Below are 11,765 nucleotides of genomic sequence, written 5' to 3' on the forward strand. Positions count from 1 at the left end.
AGATCTCAGAACCAGTGTTAGGGTTAAAGAAAGAAAGAAAGAAAGAAGTAGAAGATTTATAGCACAATTCCACTTATGTAAATTGGAAACACATACACAAAATCACAAATTATAAAGATACATCTTTGCAGCTATTTATCAAGTGCATTGTAGTAGGTGTCTGTGGGGGTGCGATGGGAATGGGAATTGGCAATGGAGGAGTAAAAGCCTTGGAGGGTCTTTCGTGGGCCAATTGTGATCTTGTGTTAAGATCTGAAGAGTATGATTAATAACTTTCTGCACCAAAGGGCTAAGAAAAAAATAAATAAAGGAGTGGAAAATAGGAAACGTCTGCACATCGGAGCAGTTTCTTACCCGCTACACAATTATTATTACTGCAGGGATGATGATAGCAAGGCAAACAGACTCACCGCCCACCTTCTCTCCAGGGAGCCCCTCCAGTCCCCAGGAAACGCGCTTGCCCCCAGCGAATAAGGAGTTCCCTACCCCTTCCATGCGTCCCAGAGGGACAGAAAGGAGAAGTGGGCCTGCTACCCCCAGAGGTTCTCATCTTCTACCTGGACTGCATATGGAATAGGGAGCAAGTGCATAGGACTCTGATCATACCCCTTCTCTGCCTCTAACCCTCTGTGGGACCTTAGGCAAGTCACTTTGCCTTCCTATGCCTCAGTTGTCTCACCAGTAAAATGGGCATGATTATTGTATTAGGGTTCTCCAGAGAGACAGAACAAATAGGATGGTTGGATAAATAGATGATAGATACATAGATAGATAGATAGATAGATAGATAGATAGATAGATAGATAGATAGATAGAGACTAGATACATACATACATACATACATACATACCTACGTAGAGAGAGAGAGATAAATAGATAGATAGAGACTAGATAGATGAGAGAGAGAAAGAGAGAGGAGGGGATTTATTAGGGGAATTGGCTTAGACAATTAGGAAGGCTAATAAGTTCCATGACAGGCCATCTGCAAGCTGGAGAACCAGGGAAGCTTGTAGTTCAGCTCAGTTCAAGAACAAAAGCCTCAGGACTTGGGGGGCAGCTAGTGTAAGTCCCAGCAACTTTTTTCTGAGATGGAATCTTGCTCTGTTGCCCAGGCTGGAGTGCAATGGCATGATCTCAGCTCACTGCAGCCTCCGCTTCCAGAGTTCAAGCAATTCTCCTGCCTCAGCCTCCCGAGTAGCTGGGACTACAGGCCTGTGCCACCACACCTGGCTAATTTTTGTATTTTTAGTAGAGATGGGGCGTCACCACGTTGGCCAGGCTGGTCTCGAACTCCTGACCTCAAGTGATCCACCTGCCTCAGCCTCCCAAACTGCTGGGATTACAGGTGTGAGCCACCATGCCCGGCTGCACATCCCAGCATTCAAAGGCCAAAGAGCCTGGAATTCTGATGTTTAAGGGCAGATGCAGGGTGTCCCAGCTCATAAGATAGAGCAAATTCACCTTTCCTCTGCCTTTTTGTTCTATTCAGGCCCTCAGCCAATTGGATGGTGCCCACCACATTGGGTAACAATGGGTCTTCCTTACTCAGTCCATTGATTCAAATGCTAATCTCTTCTGGAAACACCCCAGAGTCATACCCAGAATTAATGCATCACCAGCTATCTGGTAAACTTAACCAGTCAAGGTGACACCTAAAATTAATAATCACAATTATAAAAATAACTACTGAGAGAAACATTAGGAGCATGAACTGAGTTAGTTAATAGGACATTCTTTTTTTTTTTTTTTTTTTTTTGAGACAGAGTCTCGCTCTGTCGCCCAGGCTGGAGTGCAGTGGCCAGATCTCAGCTCACTGCAAGCTCCGCCTCCCGGGTTCACGCCATTCTCCGGCCTCAGCCTCCCGAGTAGCTGGGACTACAGGCGCCCGCCACCTCGCCTGGCTAGTTTTTTTTTTTGTATTTTTTAGTAGAGACGGTGTTTCACCATGTTAGCCAGGATGGTCTCGATCTCCTGACCTTGTGATCCGCCCGCCTTGGCCTCCCAAAGTGCTGGGATTACAGGCTTGAGCCACCGTGCCCGGCTGTTAATGGGACACTCTTAAATCAATGGCAGAAGCTTCTTCTTGGCCGGGAGCAGTGGCTTATGCCTATAATCCTAGCACTTTGGGAGGCTGAAGCAGAAGGATGGCTTAAGGCCAGGAGTTCAAGACTGGCCTGGGCAAAATAGTGAGATCCCTATCTCTACAAATATAAATAAATAATAAAATAAGGCGGTGGCTCATGCCTATAATCCCAGCACTTTGGGAGGCCAAGGTAGGCAGATCACCTGCGGTCAGAGGTTCGAGGCCAGCCTGACCAATATGGTAAAACCCAGTCTCTACTAAAAATACAAAAATTAGCCAGGTGTGATGGTGCGCACCTGTATTCCCAGCTACTTAGGAGGCTGAGGCAGGAGAATCGCTTGAACCTGGGAGGCAGAAGTTGCAATGAGCCAAGATTGCACCATTGCACTCCAGCCTGGGCAACAAGAGCAAAACTCCGTCTCAAAAAATAATAATAATAATAAAATTAAAAACTAGGTTTTTTTTTGTTTTGTTTTGTTTTGTTTTGAAACAGAATCTCACTCTGTCGCCCAGGCTGGAGTGCAGTGGCATGATCTTGGCTCACTGCAACCTCACCTCCCGGATTCAAGCGATTCTCATGTCTCGGCCTCCTGAGTAGCTGAGACCACAGGTGCCTGCCACCACTCCTGGCTAATTTAGAATAAAAAAGAAGCTTTCTCCCTGCCATTCAGGTAGCCTTATCCCTAATCTCAGCCTCCGTCAGGGACTTCTCAAGGCCATTTGACTGAAAGCTGCCCAGAGAGTTCTAAGGATTTCAGTTTCTCTTTCCTTCTCGATGCAGCTCCCAGCTCACTTGGCCCCGCCCACACCTGTTCCCTCACCAGGCTCCCAGACTGGCCCCACCCACTCATGCCTCTGAAGTCAAAGTGGAAATTCTCATTTCCAATTACCTTTTCACTTTACACACATCATCGTGGATTGCTCATTTTGCCTGGCTAAAAAGCAGAGAGCCATGCCGCTGGGGAAGCAGTTGCGATTTAGCCATGGCTGCAGCTTGGATCGTGGTGCTGGTGACTTTGGTGCTAGGCTTGGCCGTGGCAGGCCCTGTCCCCACTTCCAAGCCCACCACAACTGGGAAGGGCTGCGACATTGGCAGGTTCAAATCTCTGTCACCGCAGGAGTTGGCAAGCTTCAAGAAGGCCAGGGATGCCTTGGTGAGTTCCTGTTGCTAGGGGCTAACCTCCACTTCTACAGGTGTCCCAGTTACTGCCCTGCTACCGTGGGCTAGCCTCTAGCCTTCCAACTATGGCGAACCTCTATCCTTTCTGCACTGGGTTAAACCTATGCTGTCAGGCTAACTTGATCCTTGCTGCTAGAAGCTAGCTTCCAGCCATCCTGCTGTGAGCTAACCCCTGCCCTTACTCTCTAGGAAGAGTCACTCAAGTTGAAAAACTGGAGTTGCAGCTCTCCTGTCTTCCCCGGGAATTGGGACCTAAGGCTTCTCCAGGTGAGTTGGAAGTCAGGCCCCCTTAACCCTTCCCTTGACCCTTTCCCCTCTCTCCTTAAGTGGCCCCTTAGCTTTCTTTGTCTCCCTTGTCCTTCACTCTCTTGGACCTCTCCTCACCTGTCCTGTGCCCTTGCCACTTCTCAACAGCTCTCTTGACTCTGTCCTTCCCCTGGGTCCCTTCTATCATCTCCCGTTGGCCCCACTGCCCTAGCTCACTCACCTGTCCCTGTCACTTCCACTCTCACTCTTCATTTCTCTCCCAAATGTCCCCAGTCTGTCCCCCGCCTGTGCCTTTCATCCTGCTCCACTTCCCCCTGTGTGTTCCCAACACTGACTCCCTCTCCCTCTCACCCGCCCCTGTCACCTGTCCCTCATCATCTTTCACTGACATTCATCCAGCTCATGCTCCCCTCCATCCACCCTTCTTTTTTTTTTTTTTTTTTTTTTTGAGACAGAGTCTTGCTCTGTCGCCCAGGCTGGAGTGCAGTGGCATGATCTTGGCTCACTGCAACCTCCTCCTTCCGGGTTCAAACAATTCTCCTGCCTCAGCCTCCTGAGTAGCTGCAATTACAGGCATGTGCCATGATGCCCAGCTAATTTTTGTATTTTTAGTAGAAACAGGGTTTCACCATGTTGGCCAGGCTGGTCTCGAACTCCTGACCTCAGGTGACCCACCTGCCTCGGCCTCCCAAAGTGCTGGGATTACAGGCGTGAGCCACCACACCTGTCCGCACCCTTCTTCTCTGTGCATGCAACTGTCCCTCTCTCACTGCGCCCCAACCTGCTTTCTCCTCACCCGTCCCCACCCTGTCCCAGGGAACCTCTGTGACCCCCGTAAGTCCCCTTTCATTTGTCTCCATTTCACTTATCCTCTCACCTGCCTCCTTGACCATCCTGCCTCCCCTGTATCCTTCCTCAAGTCTTCCCCCTCCTGCCTCCTTCTCCCCAGACCCCTCACCTGTCCCCACCACATGCACTGTGTCACCGTCCTTCCCCAGGATTGCCTACCTGTCCCCACTAACTGGGTCTTCTTGCCTGTTCTCCCTCACATGCTCTTTTTCACCTCTCCTCAGGTGAGGGAGCGCCCCGGGGCCTTGGAGGCTGAGCTGGCCCTGACGCTGAAAGTCCTGGAGGCTGCCGCTGACACTGACTCGGCCCTAGAGGTCGTCCTAGACCAGCCCCTTCACACCCTGAAGCACATCCTTTCCCAGCTCCAGGCCTGTGTGAGTCATTGGGGCCTGGGCACTCAGGTCTGTGAGTTCTGAGCAGCATCCTTCCCCTGTGGTGGCTCAGGCTCCGCCTCACACACCGCCCTCCTCTGCCCACAGATCCAGGCTCAGCCCACAGCAGGGCCCAGGACCCGGGGCCGCCTCCACCACTGGCTACACCGGCTCCAGGAGGCCTCCGAAAAGGTGAGCAACCCAGGAAGAGAAGGACCAGGGTCTGAGGAGCCAATAGGAGCCCAGACCCTGGACAGCCCGTGACCCATCCCCTCCTCCCCTACAGGAGTCCCCTGGCTGCCTTGAGGCGTCTGTCACCTTCAACCTCTTCCGCCTACTCATACGGGACCTGACATGTGTCGCCAATGGGGACCTGTGTCTGAGAACGTCAACCCACCCCGAATCCACCTGACACCCCACACCTTATTTATGCACTGAGCCCTACTCCTTCCTTAAATTATTTCCTCTCACCCTTTATTTATGAAGCTACAGCCCTGACTGAGACATAGGACTGAGTTTATTGTTTTACTTTTATACATTATGCACAAATAAACAACAAGGAATTGGAACCTTCTGTGATAGGTGAATCCTTGAGTGTGTGTGCGATTGTGGGTCTGTGACTGGGTGTGGATGTCTGTGTGATGCAGGCAAAATTTGTGACTGATTGTATATATTTGTGTGTACCTGACTTCTGTGACTGTGTGTGTATTTGTATGTAAATGAGTGTCTGCCCAAACTTGAATCTAACCAAAGATGAGTAACTGTGCATGTTCATGCCCACATGTGTGCAAGTATGTGTGTGCACTGCCAGGCATACTGGCTCACACCTGTAATCCCAGCACTTTGGGAGGCTGAGGCAGGCAGATCACTTGAAGTCAGGAGTTTGAGACCAGCTTAGCTAACATGGTGAAATCCTGTTTCTACTAAAAATACAAACATTAGCCAGGAGTTGTGGCATGCCCCTGTAATCCCAGCTACTTGGGAGGCTGAGGCAGGAGAAATGCTTGAACCCGGGAGGTGGAGGCTGTGGTGAGCTGAGATCACACCACTGCATTCCAGCCTGACTGACAAGAGCGAAACTCTGTCTCAAAAAAAAAAAAAAGGCCAGGCGCGGTGGCTCAGGCCTGTAATCCCAGCGCTTTGGGAGCCCAAGGCGGGAGGATCACTTGAGGTCGGGAGTTTGAGACCAGCCTGACCAACATGGAGAAACCTCATCTCTACCAAAAATACAAAAATTAGCCAGGCGTGGTGGCACATACCTGTAATCCCAGCTACTTGGGAAGCTGAGGCAGGAGAATCACTTAAACCTGGGAGGTGGAGGTTGCGGTGAGCCAAGATCACACCATTGCCTTCCAGCCTGGGCAACAAGAGTGAAACTCCGTCTCAAGAAAGAAAAAAAAAGAAAGAAAGAAAGAAAGAAAGGAAAGGAAAGGAAGGAAAAGAAAAGCTCTCAGGGTGCTACATCCTGGAACCTAACAGCAATGCTGTGGGAAGCCCAGACATACAGAGAGGCCACATATAGGTACTCCATATGATAATCCCAGCACAGCTTCTGATTCACCCCAGCTCAGGAACCAGACATGCGAGTGAAGAAGCGTTTACATGACTCTAGGTCCCAGCTGGAGCAGAGACAAGCCATCCTCACTGGGCCCTGATTAAGTTCCTGACCCACAGAAACTGTGAGCATAATAATATTTGTTTTATGCCAGTAAGTTTGGTTTGTTATAAGGCAATAAATCATTGGAACGGTGAGACAGCCACCAGCCCATCACAATTCACTGTGAGGTGTGTCACGAGAAATTTATTACCAAAATGACCCATCAGAGTTTTTTTGGGGGGGTTGGGGAGAGGGGGACAGCGTCTGGCTCCGTCACCCAGGCTGAAGTGCAGTGGTACGATCTATCTCAGATCACTGCAACCTCCGCCTCCCAGTTTCAAACCGTCCTCCCACCTCAACTTCCCAAGCAGCTGGGACTACAGGTGTGTGCCTCCACCCCCACCTAATTTTTGTATTTTTTGTAGAAACGGGGTGTCGCTATGTTGCCCAGACTGGTGTCGAGCTCCTGGACTCAAGCAGTCCTCCTGCCTCAGCCTACCAAAGTGCTAGGACTACAGGTGTGAGCCACCGCCCCAGCCCCAACAAAGTTTCTGAATGATTGACTTTTTGTTACATTACAGGGGTTTCAGAACAAAATTCCATTCTTATCATCCTATAACTCTCACTTCTTTGTATTGTTTGTTTGTTTGAGACGGAGTCTGGCTCTGTCGCCCAGGCTGGAGTGCAGTGACAAGATCTCAGCTCACTGCAACCTTCGTCTCCTGGGTTCAAGCGATTCTCCTGCCTCAGCCTCCCGAGTAGCAGGGACTACAGGCACGTGCCACCACTCCCAGCTAATTTTTGTATTTTTAGTAGATACGGGTTTTCACCATGTTGGCCAGACCGGTGTCGAACTCCTGGTGTCAAGTGATCCTCCCGCCTCGGCCTCCCAAAGTGCTGGAATTACAGGCATGAGCCACTGCGCCTGACCTCCATTGCATTCTTGAGGATTTTCTTGATTAGGAGTCAGAGGACAGAAGTACAGGCATACGCAGAAATTACATACAACCAACGGGCAAAAGTTGAAGCATTCTCCTTGATAACCAAAAGCAAGTTAAATGTGGCCAGGTGTGGTGGCTCACGCCTGTAATCCCTGCACTTTAGGAGGCCTAGGTGGGAGGACTACTTGAGCGCAAGAGTTAGAGACCAGCCTGAGCAACATAGCGACCACATCTTTACAAAAAAAACTCAAAAATTAGGCAGGCATGGTAGCACGTGCCTGTAATCCCAGTCCCAGGAAGATGGCTCGAGTCCAGGAGGTTGAGGCTGTAGTGAGCCATGATCGTGCCACCGTACTCCAGCCCGGGTGACAAAGTAAGACTGTCTCAAAAAAAGAAAGAAAGAGAGAGGAGGGAAGGGAAGGGAAAGGAAGGGTAGGGAAGGGAAGGGAAGGGAAGAGGAGGGGAGGGGGGAAGGGAAGGGGGGGAAGGGAAGGGAAGGGGAGGGGAGGGAAGGGAAGCTGAGGGAGAAAGAAAGAGGAGTTAAACGTAAAAAAGTTATTTGTAAATTTTTTAAAAATTCACACACAACCTCACAACCATTCCCACTACATTATAAAGTCTGTGACTAGCAGAACCTCAGTTTGGGTAGGGGGCAGCATGGTGCCCCGCCCAGGACACGAATTTCTGTCTCTTTTGCCTGATACCTGCTTTCCCAGGTTCCCTCGCAGCTCAGAGTGACCATGAAATTAAGGGCTTCTTAAATAAATTAATTTATGCTGGGCGCAGTGGCTCACTCCTGTAATCCCAGCACTTTGGGAGGCTGAGGCAGGCAGATCACTTGAGGTCAGGAGTTTCAGACCAGCCTGCCCAACATTGCGAAACTCCATCTCTACTAAAAATACAAAAATTAGCCGGATGGCCGGGCGCGGTGGCTCACGCCTGTAATCCCAGCACTTTGGGAGGCCGAGGCGGGCGGATCACGAGGTGAGGAGATCGAGACCATCCTGGCTAACACGGTGAAACCTCGTCTCTACTAAAAATACGAAAACTTAGCCGGGCGTGGTGGCGGGCGCCTGTAGTCCCAGCTACTGGGAGGCTGAGGCAGGAGAATGGCGTGAACCCGGGAGGCGGAGCTTGCAGTGAGCCGAGATCGCGCCACCGCACTCCAGCCTGGGAGACAAAGTGAGACTCCGTCTCAAAAAAAAAAAAAGGTAATTTATGTAAAAAATGTAACACAGCTTGGCAAAGGGTGAGCCCCATACATGTGTTTGTTGCTGTTAACTCTCATTATTTTAACATATTTTTCTTCCTTGATACAAACAGAATTCTTTCCCACTTGTTCCCTTCCTTCCGGCTTAGTTCATTGGTATAAGGATGTGAGGCCCAAAGCTATGGCAACCATTTTGTGACCACAAGGCAACAAGTTTAGGGTGTGAAGCTATCATTCTGAGGAAAGTAGACCAAAAGAGTAGAAAACGGGGTCCTTGCTGATATTAATAAGCCATTGCACCAAACCTCAGAATCCCCTAACTCCACACTTACTTAGATGACATAACTGAATGTCTTTATTGCTTAGGTCATGTTAATTGGATTTTTCTGTTTCTTGCAGCCAAATGTATCCCCACGAATTCATCTCTGCATGGCCAGCACTGAACCCAGAGAAGGTGGTCAATTAATATTTCATAAAAATTTTAGTCATATAGGACATGTCCGAGCCCAGGCATACGAGTCTCTTCAATTATGAATGTTGCAATGGAAGAAAACGAGGTTGCAGATCTCTGCTTGGAGATGCCAAGGCTTTACGGAAGAGATTTTGAACTGGATATATTTTAGTTTTGCCTGACCAGCATCCATTACTCCTGGTAATAGCTCTTCAGTTTTCCTTTGGAAATGACCTCCTTTCCCACTCCCTCATTTGGCTGGACACATGACTCCAATTTGATCAATCAGAGCAAGCACTGCATCTCCAGAGCACAGTAACAAGCTTTTCCTTGTCCTCTCTCATGGTGGCCTTTGCTTCAGTGGTTCCCTCTACTTAGGACACTCTCCGACGACCAAGTCTTCACCTGGTTCATTTCCACAATATCACCTCCTCCTCCAAAAATCTTTCAGCATAGTACACCCGGGTTTCTATTGCTATATATATATATATATATATATATATATTTTTTTTTTTTTTTTTTTTTTTTTTTGAGACAGAGTCTCGCTCTGTCGCCCAGGCTGGAGTGCAGTGGCATGATCTTGGCTCACTGTAACCTCCGCCTCCCGGGTTCAAGTGATTCTCGTGCCTCATCCTCCTGAGTAGCTGGGATTATAGGCGCCCGCCATCATGCATGGCTAATTTTTGTACTTTTAGTAGAGACAGGGTTTCACCATGTTGGCCAGGCTGGTCTCGAACTCCTGACCTCAGGTGATCCACCTGCCTCAGCCTCCCAAAGTGCTGGGATTACAGGCATGAGCCACTGTGCCCAGCCTCTATTGCTTTTATATGCTCAACAAGCTTTCTTAATTTTGTTTTCTTTTCTTTTTTTTTTTTTTGAGACGGAAGTCTCGCTCTGTCACCCAGGCTGGAGTGTGGTGGCGCGATCTAGGCTCACCGCAAGCTCCACCTCCTGGGTTGACGCCATTCTCCTGCCTCAGCCTCCCGAGTAGCTGGGACTACAGGCGCCTGCCGCCACGCCCGGCTAATTTTTCATATTTTTAGTAGAGACAGGGTTTCACCGTGTTAGCCAGGATGGTCTTGATCTCCTGACCTCGTGATCCACCTGCCTCGGTCTCCCAAAGTGCTGGGATTACAGGCGTGAGCCACCACGCTCGGCCAATTTTGTTTTCTTTTTTGAGACTAGCATATAACAGCAACAAGCTTTCTTTGTTTTCTTTTTTTTTTTTTTTAAGATCTTGCTCTGTCATCCAGGCTGGAGTTCAGTGGCTCAATCATAGCTCACTGCTGCCTCAAACTCCTGGGCTCGAGACCACCTCCTGAGTAACTGGGACTACAGGTGCACACCACCATGCTTGGCTAATGTTTTATTTTTGTTTTTATAGAGACAGAGTCTCGCCATGTTGCCCAGGCTGGTCTCAAGCTCCTAGCCTCAAGTGATCCTCCCACCTTGGCCTCGCAAAGTGCTGAAATTACAGGTATGAGCCACCACACCCAGCCAACAAGATTTCTTATCCTACTTTATCTGGTGAGTATTTAGCTTCAACCACATAAAATTGCCAATACTCTACAATGTTTCACCTACAAAAACGGCAAGTTCATGTGGTTCGACCTAATATTTAGCAATCCCTCCTGCCCGGGACACACAACCTGGACATAGGACCCACCCATCCCCAACCTGGCCAATCAAAGCATTCCATTCATTCCCTTGGATGCTGCAATCAGTGTCGGGGTTGCCATGTGACCTCAGCCAGACCAATAAGAGCCCTTCCCTGAGATTGCTCTTAGGACTAGAGATTCTGCCGTTTTATCTCTGGGCTCTGGAAAGATTGAGTGTGTGTCTGTAAATAAATGACCATTTTCCCCACCACATGCAGTTGAAAGGGATGAATCTGAGCTGAGACAAGCAAAGAAGAGAGATGCATAGGAAGAGTGTCTTGGTGGGGTTGAGTCTGGGTTCCTTTCTCTAAACCCCTGTTCCTTGTAGCTTTGCAACCCCCCACAACTTTTTTTTTTTTTTTTTTTTTTGAGACAGAGCCTCACTCTGTCACCCAGGCTGGAGTGCAGTGATGTAATCTCGACTCACTGCAAACTCCGCCTCCCGGGTTCACTGCAACCTCCACCTCCCGGGTTCAAGCGACTCTCCTGCCTCAGCCTTTCAAGCAGCTGAAATCACAGGAACCTACCATGCCCAGCTAATTTTTGTATTTTTAGTAGACAGGGGGTTTCACCGTGTTGGCCAGCCTGGTCTCGAACTCCTGACCTCAGGCAATCCGCCCACCTCGGCCTCCCAAAGTGCTGGGATTACAGGCATGAGCCACCCCTCCCGGCCTTTAATTTTTTTTTTTTAATAGAGACAGGATCTCATTATGTTTCCCAGGCTGGTCTTGAACTCCTGGACTCAAGTGATCCTCCCAACTTAGCCTCCCAGAGTGCTGGGATTATGTGTCAATCACTGCGTCCGGTGCCCAATTCTGTTTTGAAGGTAGGCATACCTCACCCCAAAGCTGGGGTCTCCATGGAAATCAGACCACATACCATCCCTGGTGAAGACCCTTCATTGGCTTCCCACGGCTCCAAAGAATAAAATGTTAACTTTGACCACACCTCATAAGGTTCTGTAGAACCTGCTTGCTTCTCCCACCTACTCTCCTCTCACTCTCCTCACTTCAGTCCAGACACACTGCCTCCAACACATCAAGCACACTACTTCCTAAGGGCCTTTGCACATGCTATTCCCTTTGCCTGGAATGCTTTTCCCTGCTTTTCTCACAATGAATTTATTTAGCTCCAACATCACCTTCCATCTAAAGTAGG

At 49.3% G+C, this 11,765-nt stretch overlaps 1 protein-coding gene across 1 annotated transcript; it reads left to right on the plus strand.

Moving 5' to 3' along the window:
* The first annotated feature begins 3,051 nt into the window (after positions 1–3,051).
* IFNL1 (interferon lambda 1) lies at positions 3,052–5,319 on the plus strand. The gene is made up of 5 exons (XM_015123826.3): positions 3,052–3,237; positions 3,453–3,530; positions 4,604–4,753; positions 4,859–4,942; positions 5,037–5,319. The coding sequence occupies exons 1-5, from the start codon at positions 3,067–3,069 to the stop codon at positions 5,160–5,162; spliced, it is 609 nt and encodes a 202-aa protein (XP_014979312.1). The 5' UTR covers positions 3,052–3,066; the 3' UTR covers positions 5,163–5,319.
* Positions 5,320–11,765: the final 6,446 nt, after the last annotated feature.

This window comes from Macaca mulatta, chromosome 19 (genome assembly GCF_049350105.2).
Source record: "Macaca mulatta isolate MMU2019108-1 chromosome 19, T2T-MMU8v2.0, whole genome shotgun sequence".
Classification (NCBI taxonomy): Eukaryota; Metazoa; Chordata; class Mammalia; order Primates; family Cercopithecidae; genus Macaca; species Macaca mulatta.

Excerpts from the sequence above, each read along its gene's own strand:
- IFNL1 (XM_015123826.3), top strand. The coding sequence starts at position 3,067 with ATGGCTGCAGCTTGGATCGTGGTGCTGGTGACTTTGGTGCTAGGCTTG. Across the intron at positions 3,531-4,603 it reads GGGACCTAAGGCTTCTCCAG|GTGAGGGAGCGCCCCGGGGC; the intron begins GTGAGTTGGAAG and ends ACCTCTCCTCAG. Across the intron at positions 4,943-5,036 it reads TCCAGGAGGCCTCCGAAAAG|GAGTCCCCTGGCTGCCTTGA; the intron begins GTGAGCAACCCA and ends CCTCCCCTACAG.